The sequence below is a fragment of the Pleurodeles waltl genome, chromosome 7 (assembly GCF_031143425.1).
Source record: "Pleurodeles waltl isolate 20211129_DDA chromosome 7, aPleWal1.hap1.20221129, whole genome shotgun sequence".
NCBI classification, from domain to species: Eukaryota; Metazoa; Chordata; class Amphibia; order Caudata; family Salamandridae; genus Pleurodeles; species Pleurodeles waltl.
The window spans coordinates 434,619,397-434,644,833 of NC_090446.1; the positions used below are offsets into that span (position 1 = coordinate 434,619,397).

The 25,437-nt window shown below is 51.5% G+C and overlaps 1 protein-coding gene across 11 annotated transcripts in view; it reads left to right on the forward strand.

The window, feature by feature from the left end:
• MTO1 (mitochondrial tRNA translation optimization 1) overlaps window positions 1-25,437 on the forward strand; it is a 1,525,874-nt gene that overhangs the window by 1,304,825 nt on the left and 195,612 nt on the right. For 10 of the 11 annotated variants that reach the window (XR_011205509.1, XR_011205508.1, XM_069243966.1 and 7 more), the window contains one exon: window positions 22,685-22,842. The exons of the other annotated variant lie outside the window; for it this stretch is intronic. Coding sequence is in view for 8 of the 10 variants with exons in the window: in XM_069243966.1 (XP_069100067.1) it covers window positions 22,685-22,842 (158 nt within the window). In the remaining 2 variants the exon portion in view is untranslated. The remainder of the gene's footprint in view (window positions 1-22,684; window positions 22,843-25,437) is intronic. 11 annotated transcript variants of the gene reach the window in all.

A 25,437-nucleotide genomic window follows, 5' to 3' on the forward strand; every position in this document is an offset into this window, starting at 1 on the left:
GGCCTTACAGCCCTAAGGCAGGGTGCACTATACCATAGGTGAGGGCATAAGTGCATGAGCACCATGCCCCTACAGTGTCTAAGCAAAACCTTAGACATTGTAAGTGCAGGGTAGCCATAAGAGTATATGGTCTGGGAGTCTGTCATGCACGAACTCCACAGCACCATAATGGCTACACTGAAAACTGTGAAGTTTGGTATCAAACTTCTCAGCACAATAAATGCACACTGATGCCAGTGTACATTTTATTGTAACATACACCCCAGAGGGCACCTTAGAGGTGCCCCCTGAAACATACATTTTATTGTAACATACACCCCAGAGGGCACCTTAGAGGTGCCCCCTGAAACCTTAACCGACTACCCGTGTAGGCTGACTGGTTTTAGCAGCCTGCCGCATACCAGACATGTTGCTGGCCACATGGGGAGAGTGCCTTTCTCACTCTGTGGCTAGTAACAAAGCCTGTACTGGGTGGAGATGCTTATCACCTCCCCCTGCAGGAACTGTAACACCTGGCGGTGAGCCTTAAAGGCTCACCCCCTTTGTTACAGCACCCCAGGGCACTCCAGCTAGTGGAGTTGCCCGCCCCCTCCGGCCACGGCCCCACTTCTGGCGGCAAGGACGGAGGAGATAATGAGAAAAACAAGGAGGAGTCACTGGCCAGTCAGGACAGCCCCTCATGTGTCCTGAGCTGAGGTGACTCTGACTTTTAGAAATCCTCCATCTTGCAGATGGAGGATTCCCCCAATAGGGATAGGAATGTGCCCCCTCCCCTCAGGGAGGAGGCACAAAGAGGGTGTAGCCACCCTCAAGGACAGTAGCCATTGGCTACTGCCCTCCCAGACCTAAACACACCCTTAAATTTAGTATTTAATGGCTCCCCAGAACCTAGGAAACTAGATTCCTGCAACCTAAGAAGAAGAGAACTGCTGAACTGAAAACCTGCAGAGAAGACGGAGACACAAACTGCTTTGGCCCAGCTCTGCCGGCCTGTCTCCTCACTTCTAAAGACACTACTCCAGCGATGCGTTCTACAGGGACCAGCGACCTCTGAAGCCTCAGAGGACTGCCCTGCATCTAGAAGGACCAAGAACTCCTGAGGACAGCGGCTCTGTTTCACAAAGACTGCAACTTTGCAACAAAGAAGCAACTTTGAACCAGCATACGTTTCCCGCCGGAAGCGTGAGACTTTGCACTCTGCACCCGACGCCCCCGGCTCGACTTGTGGAGAACAAACACCACAGGGAGGACTCCCCGGCAACTACGAGACCGTGAGTAGGCAGAGTTGGCCCCCTGAGCCCCCACAGCGACGCCTGCAGAGTGAATCCCGAGGCTCCCCCTGACCGCGACTGCCTGCTTCAAAGACCCGACACCTGGTAAAGGCACTGCATCCGCAGCCCCCAGGACCTGAAGGATCCGACCTCCGGTGCAGGAGCGACCCCCAGGTGGCCCTCTGCCTTGCCCAGGTTGTGGCTACCCAGAGGAGCCCCCCCTTGCCTGTCTGCATCGCTGAAGAGACCCCTTGGTCTCCCATTGAATCCTATTGCGAACCCAACGCTTGTTTGCACACTGCACCTGGCCACCCCCGTGCCGCTGAGGGTGTTCTTTCTGTGTGGACTTGTGTCCCCCCGGTGCCCTACAAAACCCCCCTTGTCTGCCCTCCGAAGACGCGGGTACTTACCTGCTGGCAGACCTGAACTGGGGCACCCCTTCTCCATTGAAGCCTATGCGTTTTGGGCATCACTTTGACCTCTGCACCTGATCGGCCCTGAGCTGCTGGTGTGGTAACTTTGGGGTTGCACTGGACCCCCAACGGTGGGCTACCTTGGACCCAAACTTGAACCCCGTAGGTGGTTTACTTACCTGCAAAAACTAACAAACACTTACCTCCCCCAGGAACTGTTGAAAATTGCAGTGTCTAGTTTTAAAATAGCTATATGTCATTTATGTGAAAACTGTATATGCTATTTTGCTAATTTAAAGTTCCTAAAGTTCCTAAGTGCAGTACCTTTCATTTAAAGCATTACTTGTAAATCTTGAACCTGTAGTTCTTAAAATAAACTAAGAAAATATATTTTTCTATACAAAAACCTATTGGCCTGGGATTGTCTCTGAGTGTGTGTTCCTCATTTATTGCCTGTGTGTGTACAACAAATGCTTAACACTACCCTCTGATAAGCCTACTGCTCGACCACACTACCACAAAATAGAGCATTAGAATTATCTCTTTTTGCCACTACCTTACCTCTAAGGGGAACCCTTGGACTCTGTGCATACTATTCCTTACTTTGAAATAGTGCATACAGAGACAACTTCCTACATTGGTGGATCAGCGGTGGGGTACAAGACTTTGCATTTGCTGGACTACTCAGCCAATACCTGATCACACAACTAAATTCCAAAAATTGTCATTAGAAACTGATTTTTGAAATTTTTAAAAGTCCTGCTAGGGCCTTGTGTTAGTCCCTGTTAGCTTTTTTTTTTAGAGTTTAAAAGTTTATTAAAAGTTTGAATTAAGTTCTAGAGATAGTTTTAGATTCTTAAAAGGTATTCCAACTTTTTGAAACATAGGGGGTCATTCTGACCTCGGCGGTAAAAGGCGCTTACCGCCGGTCAGAAGGCCGCCACAACACCGTCGCGGTAAACCGCCACGGTCATTCTGACCCTCAAGAGGCAAACCGCCAAAAACCCGACATCCACAAAAGTCCGCCACACCAACGGCCAGCGTTAAACTGGTGAAGACCAAACCTCCACCGTCACGCCAATAGAAATACGCCCATGCCATTACGACCCACGAATCCATGCGGCGGTCTTTCAACCGCGGTATTCCATTGGCGGTACACACCGCCGCGCTCAAAATACACATACAGCTCCAAAACACAGCCACATTGGACAATTTGAAATACACACACCTGAGACACATACACACAACACTCCCACACACCCAATTAACTATAAAACACACACCCACATCACCCACAAACCCCTACGACCACAAATCAGAGACGAAGCCCAGAGAGACACAGCACAGAATAGAGAACACCATCACACAGAGGCACACTACACCATCACCCACACAACAACCATGCACTAAACACCACACACCACTACACTCACCACACTCATCACCGCAAACACCACCCCACACCTCATCCACACCACCCCATGGCACCCCCAAGACACCCCAGGTTCTCAGACGCAGAACTCAGGGTCATGGTGGAGGAAATAGTTCGGGTAGAGCCCCAGCTCTTCGGGACACAAGTGCAGCACACCACCATTGCCAGGAAGATGGAGCTATGGCAAAGAATAGTGGACAGGGTCAACGCTGTGGGACAGCATCCACGAAATCGGGATGACATCAGGAAGCGGTGGAACGACCTACGGGGGAAGGTGCGTTCCATGGTATCCAGGCACAACATCGCGGTGCAGAAGACTGGCGGCGGAACCCCACCTCAATCCCCAGAATTTACAACATGGGAGGAACAGGTCTTGAACATCCTGCATCCTGAGGGCCTCGCAGGAGTATCTGGTGGAATGTACTCTGGTAAGTCTAATCTCAACTACTTCATCCCCCCCACCCACCAGCATGCCAACTCATACCCCCACCCCCATCACACATCCTCCCTGCTAATGTCTCACCATCACAACCCACCCATCTCAACACCAAACCCTGCATGCCACCACAAACCATTGACACCCATCACCTAAGCATGCCCACTGCACATACCCATCTCCCCCACAAACCGCTGTCACAACAGCCCCCACAAAGGAATGCCAGCACTGGGGTACACGGGCACCCACCCATTGCACGCTATGGCACACACAGAAGCAATAACCATACTCTTATACCCCTGCAGGACCCGAACGCCACCACACCGCCCAGGAGGGTCCAGAAATGTCCATCCCACCCCCAGAAGAGGCCCCCAGTGATGACAGTAGCTCTGTCTCCCTGGACCCAGATGACCAGCCCGGCCCATCGAGGACCTCGGGACAGTCGTTTCCCTCAGACAGCCACAGGCCACAGCAGACCTACCCCCCTCTGGGAACACCAGCACAGCACCCACCCAGCGGGCCCATGCCTCTGTCTCCAGGACACGTCAATCAGTGGTGTGTCCACCACTACAGGGCACCCAGGTTAACCCACCACCCCAACAGGGACCGGGGGGCAGTGGTAGTGGGCACACGGTCCAGGGGACAGAGGCCCAGGGAAACAGGGGAACTGGGAGGGCTGCTGTGCGACAGGGGGGGGACAGGCCCAGTGAACCCACTCTCCACGAGGCCCTCACCTCCATCATGGGAGCATACCACCACTCCCAGGAGACGATGGCGACGGTCCTGGCCAGGTTCCAGGAGATCCAGGTACTGCAGGAGAAACAGTTTATGGGGTTCAGGGAAGAACTGAGAAACATTAGTTCCGCAATGGGCACCATCGTTGTGGCTCTCAACCAGATTGTCACCACATTGCGGGACCATGTGGCACCACAAAGGGCCCCTGTCACTAGCATGGACCAGGAACAGGCTACCACCTCCGCCGGCGCTAGTGGACAGGAGGCCCCGACACAAGAACAACCGGCCACCAGAACCCCACCTCCTGCAGAAGAAGAACCACCCCGCAAGCGGGGCCTGAGATCTAGGAAGAAGACAGAGTAGGATGCCAAGACCCCCGCCAGGTCATCCCACTGTCCCACATTGTCACCCTGTCCAACCTTAAACTGCCCCTGCTCCACCTTCCACAGGCATATGGACAATGCACCTGTGAGACTGAGAATCTGGACTCTGCCATGGACATTCCTCCACCATCACCCATCACCGATTTTCAACCATGTCCCAAAATTGAGCACTTTAATAAACACACTTATTGCACACAAATAATCTGGAGTCTGCCTGTATTTTTGAAAATATGTATTAGACATAAACGTGCCAAAATGACCAGTTACATTGTGATGACAACGTACCACTGTCACACAGCTGTAGTCCATGGGCAAACAAAGCAGAGGTCACGCAGTGGGGCCCACATCTCTGAAATTGGAAGGGGAAGTCACAACTCTGTTAGCATACACTGGGTGAAAAGGACAGACAGTAGAGAGGCAGGAGACTGTAAGTAAATGTAAAATGCCGGTGTTGATTCTTTCCTGTGTGTTATTGAAAATACTGCTGTATCACTGTGTCCCTGTTGTCTGTGTCGTCCTCTTTGTCTTCCTCCTCTTCACTCTCCGCAGGCTCCACAGCTGCTACAACACCACCATCTGGACCATCCTCCTGCAGAAAAGGCACCTGACGTCGCAAAGCCAGGTTGTGAAGCATACAGCAGGCCACGATGATCTGGCACACCTTCTTTGGTGAGTACATTAGGGATCCACCTGTCATATGCAGGCACCTAAACCTGGCCTTCAGGAGGCCGAAGGTCCGCTCGATCACCCTCCTAGTACGCCCATGTGCCTCATTGTAGCGTTCCTCTGCCCTTGTCCTGGGATTCCTCACTGGGGTCAGTAACCACGACAGGTTGGGGTAACCTGAGTCACCAATTAGCCACACACGGTGTCTCTGTAGTTGCTCCATCACATAAGGGATGCTGCTATTTCGCATGATGTACGCGTCATGCACTGACCCAGGGAACTTGGCATTTACCTGGGAGATGTACTGGTAAGCCAAACAGACCACCTGGACATTCATGGAATGATAACTTTTTCTGTTCCTGTACACCTGTTCACTTTCTCTGGGGGGTACCAAAGCCACATGTGTCCCATCAATGGCACCAATGATGTTGGGAATATGTCCAAGGGCATAGAAATCACCCTTCACTGTAGGCAAATCCCCCACTTCAGGGAAAAAGATGTCTCTCCGCATGTGTTTGAGCAGGGCAGACAACACTCTGGACAACACCTTTGAAAACATAGGCTGAGACATCCCTGATGAAATGGCCACTGTTGTTTGAAATGACCCACTTGCCAAAAAATGGAGTACTGACAGCACCTGCACTAGAGGGGGGATCCCTGTGGGTTGGCGGATGGGTGACATCAGGTCTGACTCCAGCTGGGCACACAATTCCTGTATAGTGGCTCGGTCAAGCCTGTATGTCAGAATGACATGTCGTTCCTCCATTGTCGACAGGTCCACCAGCGGTCTGTACACGGGAACATTCCTTCATCTCCTCGCAAGTCCCAGCGGACGGTGCCTAGGAAGGACAACAGCGAGCACAGAGTCAATCAACCCACAGGTACGTTCCCACAGCTTGCACAGTACACGATTCTCTATGCATTGAATGGCTTGTATGAGTGTCGATGCAAGGCCTAGGCATGTGTGACGCAGTAGAAATTAAGCCATGTGGGCCCTTGAAATGGCGGCTGCCTGACCTGTGAAGTGCGACAATGGGATGTGAGGTCCATGCGCTGGCGTGGCACACCGTGGCGGTAGGCGGTCGAAGACCACGGCGCAAAGCCGCATTGGTTAACATTGAACCCTATGGGTTTCAGGAGCCAATGACGAAGTGCGACGGCGGTCGCGGTACGCACCGCCGCGGACGTGACCGCCATTTTCTATCTGCTTAATCACTCGAGACCTGATCATCCACAGGAGAGGACCTATACTGCAAGTGCTGCTGTGACCTCGGTCTGGAAGATACAATGGCTGCTGCGACTGGGGAAAGGGCCCCTGCCTTCACTTCTGAAGAATTGGAGAAACTCGTGGATTGGGTCCTCCCCCAGTATGCGCTACTCTACGGTCCTCCAGACCAACAGGTAAGTACACTGGGAGCATGCTTTGGGGGCAATGCCTGTGTTGAGTCGGGTGGATGAAAGATGGTGGGGAGGGGAGCGATTGAGGGATGCATCAAACGACGGATGAGAGCATGTGCCACATGGCAAGGGTGGGGATGGGGGGCCACTCACATCGAGCATGCAGAAAATTATGACAATGTTATTTCTCCCCCTGTACATGTGACATAGGTCAGCGCCCATCACAAAATCGACATTTGGCGTGCCATCGCCAAGGACGTCCGGACCCTGGGGGTCCACAACAGACGGGGCACCCACTGCTGCAAGAGGTGGGAGGACATCCGCCGCGGGAGCAGGAAGACCACGGAGGCTCTGCTGGGGATGGCCTCCCAACTTAGGAGGGGTGCCAGTCGTCAATTGACCCCCCCGATGTCTCGGATCCTGGCGGTGGCCTACCCAGATTTGGATGGGCGCGTGAGGACATCACAGCAGACACAAGGGGGTGAGTACCAGCACATTCTGCTATCTTAGCGCGCAGTGGAGGTGTCTGGGTGGGGGAGGAGGGCTGTGGGTATCCCTAGGCCAGGGCGATTTCTGTAGGCTAGGCCCCTCCGTAAGGCATGGCCCTGTGCCCCCGCCCCCCACCTCTGTAGGGTGCCAAGTACAGCTATCCATGGCCCTGTGTCACCTATGTGTGCAGTTGTCGTCCATAGGCTTGTAGGCCAAGTCCCAATGATTGAGTAGTGTACCCCAAGTGCGCAGCGTAGTGCAGGGGGCTTCTGTGTCTGTCCTCTCCGCCAACTGTGTTGCCAATGCATGCACTCAACATGTCTTTATTTCCCCCCCCCCTTTTTTGCTGCTCTTCCTGTTCATGTGTGCATTAGCATCATCAGGCGGAGGAGAAGTGGCATCAGAGCACGTGGGAGCTGCATCTCACATGGCCCTGGAGGGCCATGCAACCGACTCGGAGTTCACCAGTGAGACGGAGGGCGAGGGGAGCTCCACAACGGGGACACGTGGAGACATCAGCGACACAGACACGTCCTCGGAAGGGAGCTCCCTTGTGGTGGCAGCAACATCCGTGCCCACCGCAACAACAGGTACAGCCGCCACCCAGCGCACCAGCTCCGCCCTCCAAGCAGCCCCTCAGCGTTCGCCCCGTGCCCGCTCGCAAACGAAGGCGGGCATCTCCTTCGCCCCAGGAACCTCAGGCCCTGCCCCAGTTACCCCTGCTGCCCTCAGTGAGGAGGTCATTGACCTCCTCAGGACGCTCATTGTTGGGCAGTCTACCCTTTTGAATGCCATCCAGGGGGTAGAAAGGGAGGTGCACCGGAGCAATGCATACCTGGAGGGCATTCATTCGGGTCAGGCTGCCCATCAGCGATCGTTCAACGCTCTGGCCTCAGCACTGACGGCAGCCATTGTCCCTGTCTCCTGCCTCCCTCCTCCAACTTCCTCCACCCAGTCCCACTCCCCTGTTCCTCTGCCTGTCCCAGACACACCTACAGACCAGCCTGCACACACCTCAACACCCAAGGGCAGCTCATCCAGACATAAGCACCACACATCACACAAGCATTCACACAAGCAACAGCCACATGCAGACATACCAACAGCCACTGCCTCCTCTGTGTCCCCCTCCTCGTCTCCCTCCTCCCTCCCTGTGACGTCTCCACTCACACTTGCATGCACAACATCATCAGCCACTACGTCCATCACCAGCACACCCACCAGAACACTCCGCACACGTGCAGTCACCACACCCACTGCCATTTACACGTCCCCTGTGTCCTCTCCCAGTGTGTCTGTCACCCCCTCTTCCAAACTACACAAACGCAGGCAGCCACCCACCCAACAGCCATCCACCTCACGACAGCCTCCGTCACAAGCACCTGCACCCAAAGACACCACACTTGACTCTCCTACAACCACATCCTCTTCCTCCACTCCCATACCCACTGCACCTACCCTTCCCACTGCTCCTAAAAAGTTTTTCCTGTCCAAAATTAACCTCTTTCCATCACCTGACCCACCCCCTCCATCTCGTAAGAGTCCAATCAGCACCTCAGCCACCACAACCCCTGGACCTACAAGGACCATAGTACAAGGATATTGGAGTCCACCACCTTCAAGGGCAGCTACATCGGCCAGCAGTAAAGGGACAGCCAGCCCACCCCCTGGGAAAAAATCCAAGAAAGGCAAGGCCCGGCGCGAGAGGCCAGAGACGGCAGCCTCCAAAGGCACTACCCTGGCACCGTCAGGAAGTGGGGTGCCACCTGGCACATCTACAAAGGGAGGCAAGGGCCACAGAGAATCACGGAAGGATGGCAAGGGCAGCACGGCCGACAAGTCCGGCAGCAGGCGAGCTGCCCAGGAGGGCCCCACCAGCCCCATTCCGGGTGTGAAGGAGGACACCCACGGGCCCGGGACTCCAGCACAGGAGGGCCCCGCAAGCGAGAAGTCGGATGGCGAGTGAACTCCATATATTGGCCGGATATGGTGCCCTGGAGACATATGTCAAGAACCGCTGAACAGGGCCCTTCAAGACAAGCACCGCTGAACAGGGCCCTTCAAGACAAGCACCGCTGAACAGGTCCCTTCAAGACAAACACCGCTGAACAGGGCCCTTCAAGACAAGCACCGCTGAACAGGGCACCGCCGTCTCAAGAACCGCTGAACAGGGCCCTTCAAGACAATCACCGCTGAACAGGGCCCTTCAAGACAAGCACCGCTGAACAGGGCCCTTCAAGACAAGCACCGCTGAACAGGGCACCGCTGTCTCAAGAACCGCTGAACAGGGCCCTTCAAGACAATCACCGCTCCGCTGGGCCCTTCAAGACAAGCACCGCTGAACAGGGCCCTTCAAGACAAGCACCGCTGAACAGGGCACCGCCGTCTCAAGAACCGCTGAACAGGGCCCTTCAAGACAAGCACCGCTCCGCTGGCCCCTTCATCTCAAGCACCGCTCCGCTGGGCCCTTCATCTCAAGCACCGCTCTGCTGGGCCCTTCATCTCAAGCACCGCTCCACTGGGCACCGCCGTCTCAAGCACCGCTCCGCTGGGCCCTTCATCTCAAGCACCGCTCCGCTGGGCCCTTCATCTCTGCACCGCTCCGCTGGGCACTGCCGTCTCAAGCACCGCGCCGCTGGGCCCTTCATCTCAAGCACCGCTCCGCTGGGCACCGCCGTCTCAAGCACCGCTCCGCTGGGCCCTTCATCTCAAGCACCGCTCCGCTGGGCCCTTCATCTCAAGCACCGCTCCGCTGGGCCCTTCATCTCTGCACCGCTCCGCTGGGCACCGCCGTCTCAAGCACCGCTCCGCTGGGTCCTTCATCTCAAGCACCGCTCCGTTGGACACCGCCGTCTCAAGCACTGCTCCGCTGGGCCCTTCATCTCTGCACCGCTCCGCTGGGCCCTTCATCTCAAGCACCGCTCCGCTGGGCTCTTCATCTCAAGCACCGCTCCGCTGGGCCCTTCATCTCTGCACCGCTCCGCTGGGCACCGCCGTCTCAAGCACCGCTCCGCTGGGCCCTTCATCTCAAGCACCGCTCCGCTGGGCACCGCCGTCTCAAGCACCGCTCCGCTGGGCCCTTCATCTCTGCACCGCTCCGCTGGGCCCTTCATCTCAAGCACCGCTCCGCTGGGCCCTTCATCTCAAGCACCGCTCCGCTGGGCCCTTCATCTCAAGCACCGCTCCGCTGGGCACCGCCGTCTCAAGCACCGCTCCGCTGGGCCCTTCATCTCTGCACCGCTCCGCTGGGCCCTTCATCTCAAGCACCGCTCCGCTGGGCCCTTCATCTCAAGCACCGCTCCGCTGGGCCCTTCATCTCAAGCACCGCTCCGCTGGGCACCGCCGTCTCAAGCACCGCTCCGCTGGGCCCTTCATCTCAAGCACCGCTCCGCTGGGCACCGCCGTCTCAAGCACCGCTCCGCTGGGCCCTTCATCTTTGCACCGCTCCGCTGGGCCCTTCATCTTTGCACCGCTCCGCTGGGCCCTTCATCTCAAGCACCGCTCCGCTGGGCCCTTCATCTCAAGCACCGCTCCGCTGGGCCCTTCATCTCAAGCACCGCTCCGCTGGGCACCGCCGTCTCACGCACCGCTCCGCTGGGCCCTTCATCTCAAGCACCGCTCCGCTGGGCCCTTCATCTCTGCACCGCTCCGCTGGGCACCGCAGTCTCAAGCACCGCTCCGCTGGGCCCTTCATCTCAAGCACTGCTCCGCTGGGCACCGCCGTCTCAAGCACCGCTCCGCTGGGCCCTTCCTCTCAAGCACTGCTCCGCTGGGCCCTTCCTCTCAAGCACTGCTCCGCTGGGCCCTTCATCTCAAGCACCGCTCCGCTGGGCCCTTCAAGACAAGCACCGCTCCGCTGGGCCCTTCATCTCTGCACCGCTCCGCTGGGCCCTTCATCTCAAGCACCGCTCCGCTGGGCCCTTCATCTCTGCACCGCTCTGCTGGGCACCGCCGTCTCAAGCACCGCTCCGCTGGGCCCTTCATCTCAAGCACCGCTCCGCTGGGCACCGCCGTCTCAAGCACCGCTCCGCTGGGCCCTTCATCTCTGCACCGCTCCGCCGAGCCCTTCATCTCAAGCACCGCTCCGCCGGGCCCTTCATCTCAAGCACCGCTCCGCTGGGCCCTTCATCTCAAGCACCGCTCCGCTGGGCCCTTCAAGTCAAGCACCGCTGGCCCATTGGCAGAAGGGGCAGGCCCGGATCTGTGTCGGGCAGGGCTGCACGATGCACTCTGAGCACCATGCCTCCTCCAGTACCAGTGGAGTCTGTAATCCACTTGAGAGACTGTGGCTTTGCACTCCCCAGGATGTAACAGTGGGCAAGCCACCCACTGTAGAGACTTGTGAGACTGTGGCTTTGCACTCCCCAGGATGTAACAGTGGGCAAGCCATCCACTGTAGAGACTTGTGAGACTGTGGCTTTGCACGCCCCAGGATGGGACAGTGGCCGTGGAGGCCCCTCGTGGATCTGGCGTCGTGGACTCATGTGGCTGAGGTGCCTCCCCTTCCCTTCCCCCTGAGGTGCCTGTAGTTTTTCTATCTGATGCCCCTGCAGTGTTCTCTCCAATGGATTCGGGTCTCCTGTGTGGGCTTTGCCCATGTGTTGAGGCCCATTGGCCCACGTACAATGACTGGAACCCAATTTGGACAGGACAATTTACATATGTGTATATAGTTATAGATGTTGGAAATAATTTTTTACTTAGCCGTACAATATATTTGAATTTCATGATCATTTTATTTTGTCTTGGCATTCTTCTGGGGGGTTTGGGGGGTGTCACTCTGAGTTGTTTCCCTGCATTGATGTGTAGGTAGTTATGGGTGAGGGTGGGTGTGTCGCATATGTGTGTACCCGTAATCTTTTCTCCTCCCCCCTCCCCTGTGTCGTAGGTGCAGTACTCACCGTTGTCTTCTGCGCCGGCGTTCGTGCTCCTGGTAGAGGAGCAGGTAGACAATAGCTGGTAGGATGTGTAGTTCTGGTTCCATGCTGTCCAGATTCCTCGTGGAGTGTGTAGAGGTGAGCGTTTTCCCGTTCGTAGTCTGTTTCCGCCGTGTTTTTATCGGCGGGGCTCCCTCCCCGGAAAATGTGGCGGATTGGTGAGTTGTGATAGGGTGGGGGTGGTACATTGTCTCCCGCCTGTCTGTTGGCGGTCACCGCCGCGCTGTTTGTTTGTCCCGCCGTGGCGGTCGGAGTGTTAAAGTGGCAGTCTGTGTTGGCGGTTTCCGCCAGGGTCAGAATTCCATTTTTTGGACCACCTGCCTGTTGGCGGGTTGGCCGCCGCTTTAACACCGACCGCCAGGGTTGGAATGACCCCCATAATGTCTAATGCAGAAGAGAATGTGACGGAACTCGACATCACCCCTTACCTGAATCTTAGGATGAAAGAGTTAAGGTCTCTCTGCAAAATAAAAAAGATTAGAACTGGTTCAAACCCTACCAAAATACAGCTCCAGGAGCTTTTGGCAGAGTTTGCCAAGAACAACCCCTCTGAGGAGGCCCTCACAGAGGAGGAAGCTAGTGATGTGGAGGAAGTCCCACCTCCAGTCCTAGTTAGGGAGACCAGGGCTCCTCAAGCCCTGACGCCAAATGTGACAGTCAGAGATACTGGTTCTCTCACAGGAGAGTCCAGCAACTCTGGAAACATTGAGGACAGCCTCAATGAAGAGGACCTCCTGCTAGCCAGGATGGCCAAAAGATTGGCTTTAGAGAGACAGCTCCTAGCCATAGAAAGGGAAAGACAAGAGATGGGGTTTGGTCCCATCAATGGTGGCAGCAACATAAATAGGGTCAGAGATTCTCCTGACATGTTGAAAATCCCTAAAGGGATTGTAACTAAATATGAAGATGGTGATGACATCACCAAATGGTTTACAGCTTTTGAGAGGGCTTGTGCAACCAGAAAAGTAAACAGATCTCACTGGGGTGCTCTCCTTTGGGAAACGTTCACTGGAAAGTGTAGGGATAGACTCCTCACACTCTCTGGAAAAGATGCAGAATCCTATGACCTCACGAAGGCTACCCTGATTGAGGGCTTTGGATTCTCCACTGAGGAGTATAGAATTAGGTTCAGGGGGGCTCAAAAATCCTCGAGCCAGACCTGGGTTGATTTTGTTGACTACTCAGTGAAAACACTGGATGGTTGGATTCAAGGCAGTGGTGTAAATGATTATAATGGGCTGTACAATGTTTTTGTGAAAGAACACCTGTTAAGTAATTGTTTCAATGATAAACTGCATCAGCATCTGGTAGACCTAGGGCCAATTTCTCCCCAAGAATTGGGAAAGAAGGCGGACCATTGAGTCAAGACTATGGTGACCAAGACTTCCACAGGGGGTGACCAAAAGAAAGGGGTCACAAAGACTCCCCAGGGGAAGAGTGTTGAGACATCCAGAGGGAAAAATAGTAAAGAGTCTTCTACAGGGCCCCAAAAACCTGCTCAGGAGGGAGGGCCCAGAGCCTCTTGACAATCCAATTTTGGGTACAAGGGTAAAAACTTTGAACCCAAAAAGGCCTGTTGTCGTAGCTGTAATCAGCCAGGACACCAAACTGGAGACAAGGCCTGTCCCAAGAAAGGTTCCACTTCTAACTCTACTCCAACTAACACTGGAATGGCCAGTCTCCAAGTGGGATCAACAGGGTGCCCAGAGCAAATCATGGTTCACACTGAAGCTACATTAGTCTCTGAGGGTAGGGTGGATTTAGCCACACTGGCTGCCTGGCCCCCTAACATGCAAAAATACAGGCAGCAGCTCTTAATTAATGGGAAAAGTGTAGAAGGACTGAGGGATACAGGTGCCAGTGTCACCATGGTGACAGAGAAACTGGTTTCCCCTGGTCAATACCTGGCTGGACAAACTTATCCAGTAACCAACGCTGACAATCAGACTAAAGTACATCCCATGGCTATGGTAACTTTAGAGTGGGGAGGGGTCATTGGCCTGAAACAGGTGGTGGTCTCCTCAAATATCCCTGTAGACTGTTTGCTTGGAAATGACCTGGAGTCCTCAGCATGGGCTAAGGTAGAACTCAAAACCCATGCAGCCATGATGGGTATCCCTGAACTGGTGTGTGTCAAGACAAGGGCACAGTGCAAGGCTCAGGGTGAAAAAGTGGTGTTAGAGCCTGGAAAAAGGGCCCAACCCTCCAAGAGAAAAGGAAAGACAACTGGGGAACCAGTTGCAACACAACAAGAAAAAGAGAACCTCTCTTCTCAGGAAGAAGTTCTGCCCTCTGAGGGAACTGAGCCCATGGAGTTAGAACCTTATCAGGTTGAGCTCCTAGGCCCAGGAGGAGCCTCAAGGGAGCAGTTGTGTAATGGGCAAGAAACCTGTCCCTCTCTTGGAGGCCTTAGCCATCAAGCTGCTGAAGAGTCCAATGGAAAAGTAACAGGAACACATAGAGTCTATTGGGAAGATGGATTCCTTTACACTGAGGCAAGAGATCCCAAACCTGGTGCCACTAGGAGAGTGGTAGTGCCTCAGGAGTTTAGGGAGTTAATTCTGACCTTAGCTCATGATATTCCTCGTGCTGGGCATTTGGGACAGACCAAGACGTGGGAGAGACTAGTCAACCACTTCTATTGGCCCAACATGTCCCAGAAGGTCAAGAAGTTTTGTGTCTCCTGTGCCACCTGTCAAGCCAGTGGTAAGACAGGTGGACACCCAAAGGCCCCCCTCATTCCACTTCCAGTGGTGGGGGTCCCCTTTGAAAGAGTGGGTGTGGACATAGTGGGTCCACTTGAACCTCCCACAGCCTCAGGGAACCAATACATACTAGTAGTAGTGGATCATGCTACTAGATACCCTGAAACAATTCCCCTTAGGTCGACTACTGCCCCTGCATTAGCCAAAGCACTCATTGGTATTTTTACCAGAGTGGGATTTCCTAAGGAGGTGGTGTCTGACAGAGGTACCAACTTTATGTCAGCATACCTAAAACACATGTGGAAGGAGTGTGGGTTGACTTACAAATTCACCACACCATACCATCCACAGACCAATGGTCTTGTTGAAAGGTTTAACAAGACATTGAAAGGCATGATCATGGAGCTCCCTGAAAAACTCAAAAGGAGATGGGATGTCCTCTTGCCATGTCTGCTTTTCGCCTACAGAGAGGTGCCTCAGAAGGGAGTAGCGTTTTCCCCCTTTGAACTTTTGTTTGCCCATCCTGTAAGGGGACCACTAGCTCTTGTGAAAGAAGGCTGGGAGAGACCTTTTCATGAGCCTAAGCAAGATATAGTGGACTATGTACTAGGCCTACGTTCAAGGATGGCAGAGTATATGGAAAAGGCAAGTAAAAACCTTGAGGCCAGCCAACAGCTACAGAAGTTTTGGTATGACCAAAAGGCTGCTATGGTTGAATTTCAGCCAGGGCAGAAAGTCTGGGTTTTGGAGCCTGTGGCTTCCAGGGCACTTCGGGACAGATGGAGTGGTCCTTACCCAGTGCTAGAAAAGAAGAGTCAGGTCACCTACCTGGTGGACCTAGGCACTAGCAGGGCCCCCAAAAGGGTGATCCATGTGAACCGCCTCAAGCTCTTCCATGACAGGGCAGATGTGAATCTGTTGATGGTAACAGATGAGGACCAGGAAGCTGAGAGTGAACCTCTCCCTGATCTCCTCTCCACAGACCCTAAAGATGGCTCAGTTGATGGAGTGATCTATTCAGACACCCTCTCTGGCCAACAGCAATCTGACTGTAGGAAAGTCCTGCAACAGTTTGCTGAGCTCTTTTCCCTAACCCCTGGTCAGACACACCTGTGTACCCATGATGTGGACACAGGAGACAGCATGCCTGTCAAAAACAAAATATTCAGACAGTCTGACCAAGTTAAGGAAAGCATCAAGGTGGAAGTCCACAAGATGCTGGAATTGGGAGTCATTGAGCACTCTGACAGCCCCTGGGCTAGCCCAGTGGTCTTAGTCCACAAACCTCACACCAAAGATGGAAAGAGAGAGATGAGGTTTTGTGTGGACTACAGAGGACTTAATTCTGTCACCAAGACAGATGCCCATCCCATTCCAAGGGCAGATGAACTGATTGACAAACTAGGTGCTGCCAAATTCTTAAGTACCTTTGACTTAACAGCAGGGTAGTGGCAAATCAAAATGGCACTAGGAGCAAAAGAAAAGACAGCATTCTCCACACCTGATGGGCATTATCAGTTTACTGTTATGCCCTTTGGTTTAAAAAATGCCCCTGCCACCTTCCAAAGGTTGGTGAATCAAGTCCTTGCTGGCTTGGAATCCTTTAGTGCAGCTTATCTTGACGATATTGCTGTCTTTAGCTCCAGCTGGCAGGATCACCTGGTCCACCTGAGGAAGGTTTTGAAGGCTCTGCAAGCAGCAGGCCTCTCTATCAAGGCATCCAAATGCCAGATAGGGCAGGGAACTGTGGTTTACTTGGGACACCTTGTAGGTGGAGGCCAAGTTCAGCCACTCCAGCCTAAGATCCAGACTATTCTGGACTGGGCAGCTCCAAAAACCCGGACTCAAGTCAGGGCATTCCTTGGCTTGACTGGGTACTACAGAAGGTTTGTGAACGGATATGGATCCATAGTGACAGCCCTCACAGAACTTACCTCCAAGAAAATGCCCAAGAAGGTAAACTGGACTGTAGAATGCCAACAGGCCTTTGACACCCTGAAACAAGCAATGTGCACAGCACCAGTCCTCAAAGCTCCAGATTACTCCAAACAGTTCATTGTACAGACTGATGCCTCTGAACATGGGATAGGGGCAGTTTTGTCCCAAACGAATGATGATGGCCTTGACCAGCCTGTTGCTTTCATTAGCAGGAGGTTACTCCCCAGGGAGCAGCATTGGAGTGCCATTGAGAGGGAGGCCTTTGCTTTGGTTTGGTCCCTGAAGAAGCTGAGACCATACCTCTTTGATACTCACTTTGTAGTTCAGACTGACCACAGACCTCTCAGATGGCTAATGCAGATGAAAGGTGAAAATCCAAAACTGTTGAGGTGGTCCATCTCCCTACAGGGAATGGACTTTATAGTGGAACACAGACCTGGGACTGCCCATGCCAATGCAGATGGCCTTTCCAGGTTCTTCCACTTAGAAAATGAAGACTCTCTTGGGAAAGGTTAGTCTCATCCTCTTTCGTTTGGGGGGGGGGGGGGGGTTGTGTAAGGAAATGCCTCCTTGGCATGGTTACCCCCTGACTTTTTGCCTTTGCTGATGCCAAGTTATGATTTGAAAGTGTGCTGAGGCCTGCTAATCAGGCCCCAGCACCAGTGTTCTTTCCCTAACCTGTATTTCTGTTTCCACAATTGGCACACCCTAGCATCCAGGTAAGTCCCTTGTAACTGGTACCCCTGGTACCAAGGGCCCTGATGCCAGGGAAGGTCTCTAAGGGCTGCAGCATATCTTATGCCACCCTGGGGACCCCTCACTCAGCACAGACACACTGCTTGCCAGCTTGTGTGTGCTAGTGGGGATAAAAAGACTAAGTTGACATGGCACTCCCCTCAGGGTGCCATGCCAACCTCACACTGCCTATAGGTATAGATAAGTCACCCCTCTAGCAGGCCTTACAGCCCTAAGGCAGGGTGCACTATACCATAGGTGAGGGCATAAGTGCATGAGCACCATGCCCCTACAGTGTCTAAGCAGAACCTTAGACATTGTAAGTGCAGGGTAGCCATAAGAGTATATGGTCTGGGAGTCTGTCATGCACGAACTCCACAGCACCATAATGGCTAAACTGAAAACTGTGAAGTTTGGTATCAAACTTCTCAGCACAATAAATGCACACTGATGCCAGTGTACATTTTATTGTAACATACACCCCAGAGGGCACCTTAGAGGTGCCCCCTGAAACCTTAACCGACTACCCGTGTAGGCTGACTGGTTTTAGCAGCCTGCCACACACCAGACATGTTGCTGGCCACATGGGGAGAGTGCCTTTGTCACTCTGTGGCTAGTAACAAAGCCTGTACTGGGATGCTTATCACCTCCCCCTGCATGAACTGTAACACCTGGCGGTGAGCCTCAAAGGCTCACCCCCTTTGTTACAGCACCCCAGGGCACTCAAGCTAGTGGAGTTGCCCGCCCCCTCCGGCCACGGCCCCACTTTTGGCAGCAAGGCCAGAGGAGATAATGAGAAAAACAAGGAGGAGTCACTGGCCAGTCAGGACAGCCCCTAAGGTGTCCTGAGCTGAGGTGACTCTGACTTTTAGAAATCCTCCATCTTGCAGATGGAGGATTCCCCCAATAGGGATATGAATGTGCCCCCTCCCCTCAGGGAGGAGGCACGAAGAGGGTGTAGCCACCCTCAAGGACAGTAGCCATTGGCTACTGGCTTCCCAGACCTAAACACACCCTTAAATTTAGTATTTAAGGGCTCCCCAGAACCTAGGAAACTAGATTCCTGCTACCTAAGAAGAAGAGGACTGCTGAACTGAAAACCTGCAGAGAAGACGGAGACACAAACTGCTTTGGCCACAGCTCTACCGGCCAGTCTTCCCACTTCTAAAGACATTGCTCCAGCGACGCGTTCTACAGGGACCAGCGACCTCTGAAGCCTCAGAGGACTGCCCTGCATCTAGAAGGACCAAGAACTCCTGAGGACAGCGGGTCTGTTCCACAAAGACTGCAACTTTGCAACAAAGAAGCAACTTTGAACCAACACACGTTTCCCGCCGGAAGCGTGAGACTTTGCACTCTGCACCCGACGCCCCCGGCTCGACTTGTGGAGAACAAACACCACGGGGAGGACTCCCCGGCGACTACGAGACCGTGAGTAGCCCTAGTTGGCCCCCTGAGCCCCCACAGCGACGCCTGCAGAGGGAATCCCGAGGCTCCCCCTGACCGCGAATGCCTGCTTCAAAGACCCGACACCTGGTAAAGGCACTGCATCCGCAGCCCCCAGGACCTGAAGGATCCGACCTCCAGTGCAGGAGCGACCCCCAGGTGGCCCTCTCCCTTGCCCAGGTGGTGGCTACCCCGAGGAGCCCCCCCCCTTGCCTGCCTGCATCACTGAAGAGACCCCTTAGTCTCCCATTCAATCCTATTGCGAACCCGACGCTTGTTTGCACACTGCACCCGGCCGCCCCCGTGCCGCTGAGGGTGTACTTTCTGTGTGGAATTGTGTCCCCCCCCGGTGCCCTACAAAACCCCCCTGGTCTGCCCTCCGAAGACGCGGGTACTTACCTGCTGGCAGACTGGAACCGGGGAACCCACTTCTCCATTGAAGCCTATGCGTTTTGGGCATCACTTTGACCTCTGCACCTGATCGGCCCTGAGCTGCTGGTGTGGTAACTTTGGGGTTGCCCTGGACCCCCAACAGTGGGCTACCTTGGAACCAAACTTGAACCCCGTAGGTGGTTTACTTACCTGCAAAAACTAACAAACACTTACCTCCCCCAGGAACTGTTGAAAATTGCACTGTCTAGTTTTAAAATAGCTATATGTCATTTATGTGAAAACTGTATATGCTATTTTGCTAATTCAAAGTTCCTAAAGTTCCTAAGTGAAGTACCTTTCATTTAAAGCATTACTTGTAAATCTTGAACCTGTGGTTCTTAAAATAAACTAAGAAAATATATTTTTCTATACAAAAACCTATTGGCCTGGAATTGTCTCTGAGTGTGTGTTCCTCATTTATTGCCTGTGTGTGTACAACAAATGCTTAACACTACCCTCTGATAAGCCTACTGCTCGACCACACTACCACAAAATAGAGCATTAGAATTATCTCTTTTTGCCACTATCTTACCTCTAAGGGGAACCCTTGGACTCTGTGCATACTATTCCTTACTTTGAAATAGTGCATACAGAGCCAACTTCCTACATTCATCATCCTAGTTATTGCAATACATGCTTTATTACCTAAGTTGCAGTTACTTCAATAAATCTTGTTGAACTATACTCTGCGTCTGATTGTCCTTGCATACGTGAGACTAATGTAACTGAGAGAAACGGATGAGATCTGAGTGACCACGATTTCCCTGAGGAGTCAATTGTGTCATGCGCTTGGTTGCCCAATCATCCCTGCTCTAAGGTGGAGATGAGGCACTGTTAGTTAGCTAGAGCAAAACCCGGATTAGGCTGGCAGGTGCCACCTGTAGTGGGTTCAGACTCAGTCCCCCGCACTGCAAGTGATTCTGCTGCCCGAATCCAGTAGTCTCATTAGGATAATGAGATCCTACGCGACAATGGAATTTGCCATTACTAGGACAGACTGAGTTGTGGGATTCCAGAACACAAAGACTAGACAGGCCTGGGTGGGGGATCCTGTACTTAGTTTTTCATGACTTGGAGATTGTTAGAGAGTTACACAGGAAGCATGCACCCTGGTGACATGGGATCTACAGGGAGACCTGAGGCAAAGCGACTCTTGGGGTCTGTGGCTTTCAACCTCAAACTCAGAGCATCTGATTAGGAGTTTGAAGAGACTGTTGATCTTGGAGTTTACTCCTGCAGCTGAAACTACAAGTGCTAGTGGGGTGTAAAGCACCACCTCTAGCTGTTCTTGGTCAAAAGCATCAGATGAAACTGACCGGTCTGCCATGGATTCCACAACCCCAAACCAGGGGATAGACCACTAAGTCCAGAGTATTTGCACTGCTGGCACCAGAACTATCTTCTGATAGCTCAGTGAATAAATCAGGCAGACCTATGCCAGGTTCTCCCCTTAATAGTAGTTGACCGGCTTGCAGACAACTAGATCTTGTATTCTTTGGCAGGGTGTGCCTCCAGTGTCACAGTGAAATCCCAACGATATTGCTGAGCTTACACAGAACTAACCTAACAGGGAAGGCCCTTTCTTGTTCTTCCACTTCCTCCTCTCCTTTAGAGTTGCCTGAAAACTGGGAGGCCTGCATCTTTTGCTGTTTTCTACACCAAAACTCACTACCTCCTGTACACTTTGCGACTAGTGGTGAATGGTGGTGGAGGACTTAGAAGAGAGTGGCTTATCCTGTCAGACTGGGACTGTGACACAGTCAGCCTGCATGAGAACCTAGACTTGAGTGCCAAGGCCAAGTGTCTGGAGTTACCAGAGCAGATGGACACTTGGACCCCAGATTCACCCCAGGTTCACATGGTGGAGGTAGATAGACTTGACTTCTCAATGCAGCAGCCCTGCAGTACCACCTTTGGGCAGGGTTTTAGATGATGAAGGATCCACTGCTGGCAGGGGCTTTCCCTTTACACTTGACTCTGATAAAGGAGTTGTGCTAGAAAGTGTCAAGTACCTGTGGATAAATGGCCCTCTGAGCAGGTACTTTCATCTTCTCGTGCATTACTTGCATGACTTGTGTAGTGTCAGTAGAAGCGACCTCCAGCAAGAAGTGTGGATTCCTGGAAGGGTTTCTCTGCTGTCTCACTGGCAGATAGGGTTCTCAGTACCATGCTGTATGGTCTCTTCTCTCTAATTACCTCATGGCTGTTCCTCTTGATGAAATCCACTGTCTCTTTCAGGATAAGTGCACTCTTAAAACGCATGCAACTTATAATGTATCATTTCCTGAAGAGACCTTTTACTAATGGTAGCAAGCAGAGGATAATTGTGTACTAGGTGTATTACCCTAAACACAAGATTCAGAAGTTGATGTGGATCAGCAGTTGCCAAGTATGCTATGTGTATGACTTAAACCTGGAGCACTGCAGCATAAACTTCAATATCTGAAGCAGATTGAGGGAAAATCCTTCAAAGAAAGGATCTCAAGGCATCAAAACTAGGCCATGGCTAGGGAATTCACTAAGCACAAGAGAAACTAGATCAGCTTCTCACCATTTGGGGGAAAAAGGGTACTGTCAATGCACACATATGGTCGGAATAGGAGGCATGTTCCATGTCAGTTATGCCTACATGCCTGGTAAAAGCGGAATAATTCAGCTCCATTATCGGCCGTAAGTCTCTTCACTGATTAGATGATAGTGATTTTTGGTTCAAGGGCTGAAGTTTTTCTTTTAGTTGGATCTGCACATTGCTGACCAAGGAATAAAGGTTGTATCTTGACAATACAAGGGACTGCTCTAATCTTTTTTCAACCTCATCATTTATGATTCACAGTGCTACCACCTAGTCCTGCGGAGACCCAGTATGTGGTACAAGCATTATAAGCTCTGTATTGAACAGGTCTAGGATCATTTTTCAGTCCTGCTTCTAGGTGTTGAATAGACACAATTTGAGAATGAGAAAGAGTTACAATGTAATAGTAAATTCATTGTCAGGTCAGAGGCTTTTGATTGATTTCTCACTACCAGAGACCCCAAGGACAGAGAAATGTACAGGCAGACTCTGCTAGTAGGGTCCAATAAATCCACAGACATTGCCTAAGGTTTGCACACTGATTGGAAACTTGAGGCAGATATTGGTATATACACCCCAGGCTTCTGGGATTTCGTCTGGGAAATATTTATATTGCAGACTGTCAGCGAATTGGGTATCTTATCGGTTTTTAAGACTTTGTTCTTTTCCTTCCCCTCTGCCCTTTCCTTCATCCAGCAATCTATGAGCTGCATGTTGCACTGCAGCAGCAAGAGATGGCCGAGGTCCAGCGAGAAGAGGCACTGCAGCTCCCAATGGATCTGGACTACCGTAACCTGGATGCTGTGTTGTCTTTGGAGGTCCGTGAGAAGCTGGCCTCAAGACGCCCAGAAACGGTGAGACATTGCACATTAAGGGTGTTTTTGCATCACTCAAGCACGGATTTTTGTCGACTACAGGGCATGCTTCTAAAGACCAGGTCTCGTAAGCAAAGTATGCCACCAAAGCAAGCAGCGACCATCAGGCCCACCCACTTATTTGACTACATCATAAACAGACCATACATGACCCCAACTCTATTCTTGTATGATGGGTGCGCCCTTTCCCTGCTTCTCCCACTGTCTAGAGATGTTGCCCAGTAGAACCCTGTCTCACTTGGTATACGTCGATGATGCCCCATCTACAAGTTGTTGATTAGCACAGACTGGTTTTCATGCCCTGCTTGCATGTTCCTGCTCAGTTAAAAGGAGCTGGTTCCCTTGCCACTTTGTAAATCACAAGTTGTCTTCTAGTACCATGTGTGAGTAATGGGAAGAATAGTTACGATGGTCTCCACTCTGTAAACAAATATCAAATTGACAGCAAACTCAGCATTTCGTGAATGAAACCTTGGTCTCCACATGCTCTGCACCGACTAGCACAGCACTTCTTGGAGGTGATCAACAAAACAATCCCTGAAAGTGTAGTTATCCAACCATCCCATTCTGTGGTTTGCATTTTTCACTTTTAGTGAATTGAAGAGAGGCGTTTTGGGATTGGACATGATTTGAGCTTGATAGAGCAGACAATATCTACTGGCTAATTCAAATTGGGTCCATTATCTTTATAAGTAGAATCCCTGTCTGATGACACAGCTGGAGCCCCATTTCTTCATCCCGGATTGACAACGTTCTCTTGCCATCTCCACTGCTTTTGGAAAGGCCAATGGGAGATGCCTTTTCTCTCCAAAGACGTATTAAGAACATGTCTTAAAGTTTAAAATCCTAGTCTTTTGACGCACTGAAAGTTAAATTGCTAAAGTATCTGTGAACCTGCGTGATAGGGAGCTTATAGAAGGAAAAGTACACTTGTAGATACGCCTTGCACTAATATGTCATCACATGCTGACTACAGTATTTAAATGAATGAGTATCTTTAAAAGAGCAGATACAAAAGAAGAAAACATTACATTACGTAGTCTAGGTACATTCACATTGTTTGTGAGATCATCCTTATGAGAGATAGACCATTCCCCTTCGTCCCACCCAATCCTAAAGCAAGCTGTGTCAGAGGTTGTATGTTAGAATATCGTACACAGAAGTATTGTCTTTAAAAAATATTCCTATATCGTTCACAAAAATATTGTCACATTGAGTGTAGATTTTCTATCATGTTTACAGTGGTGGCACTGTTTGTAAACAATATTTAGGACACAATATTTATGTCAGCCTGTATTCGGAAAAAGATATTCTGGTGGCATACCCTGTCAGATTATCTTTCCTTAGTAATTCTGCTGCCCCTGGTACAAAAGAAAACGAAAGGATGTAGACCCTTTTTCTGGGTATGCAGGTCTGTTCCAGGTAATTCTGAAATGTGTGCAAAAGAGGAGTTTTGCGTAAACAAAATATCTTGTATGTGGTGTGGCAAACTTTCTGCAGTGACAATGATATCTTTTTCACTTGGCTCCTTAGAATATTAGTAGAAGTGAAACTGGGTCAAAAATCTACAGAATACCATTAGGTAGATGCTGGGCACCTGCCGTCCAATAATAGTCACTTGGTAATGTGCCTTCTGCATAGATTGTTGTAAAATCTACAGTCAGATTCCTCTGCAAGTAAGCAATCGAAGTAAATTAATGGCTGTACTGCAGGAATGTAGGTGCAGCCTGCAGTTCACTGGTTCCATCCTGAACTTAATAAAGTGTACACCATGGAGTTTGGTAATATTTACACTTGTTATTTAAGCATAGAGCAACTTTGATTTGTGTTGTGTGCTGTCTAAATAACTTGCTCTGTATTTATTATGATAACTTGGTCTAACCTGACATCCGTAGTCCTTAAACAAATTATAGTTTGCAATACTTGACTTAATTACATAATTTACAATTCATTTTTAGCTTCCTTGTCAGCATTCGTTAATGCTGTCCATCCACAGCAGAGGTTTATTTTAGTCTATGCTTAACTTACAGCTTTTGAAAGGGTGGCATATGTATTTGTATGTCTAGGCTGCGCTACAACAACAACCCGAAACAAGCATTGGCAAAGCCAATATGCCTTTCATATATGAGTTTTTGGCTTTTCCAGTGTGTTTTAGCCATGTTTCTACACCAGCGTGGCAGCTGGTCAGCATGGCTAAAAGTTAGTGAAGTGAAGTAAAGTGTCATAGAGTGGAATAGACTGGAGTGGTGTAGAGTGTTAAGTGGAGTGTCATAGAGTTCTATAGAGTGGCATAGAGTGGGGTAAAGTGTCATAGGTTGCAGTTCAGTGGTGTACAGTGGAGAGGAGACAAAAGTATGTTCCCAGGGACCATGTTGGTACCTGCTGCTCTCATGCTGGTGAAACTCCCACTACCTCCAGAAAACTCAAAAGTGGTCATCAACACACAGTTGACAGAAGCAGAATTATATATATCTACATGGTTGGCACAGTTTGAGACCAAGCACGTCTGTAAAACATTATCTCCAGCGCCTCAGCAGATGTGCAAGCAGCCAGCCTGAAAAATTCTCACAGCCA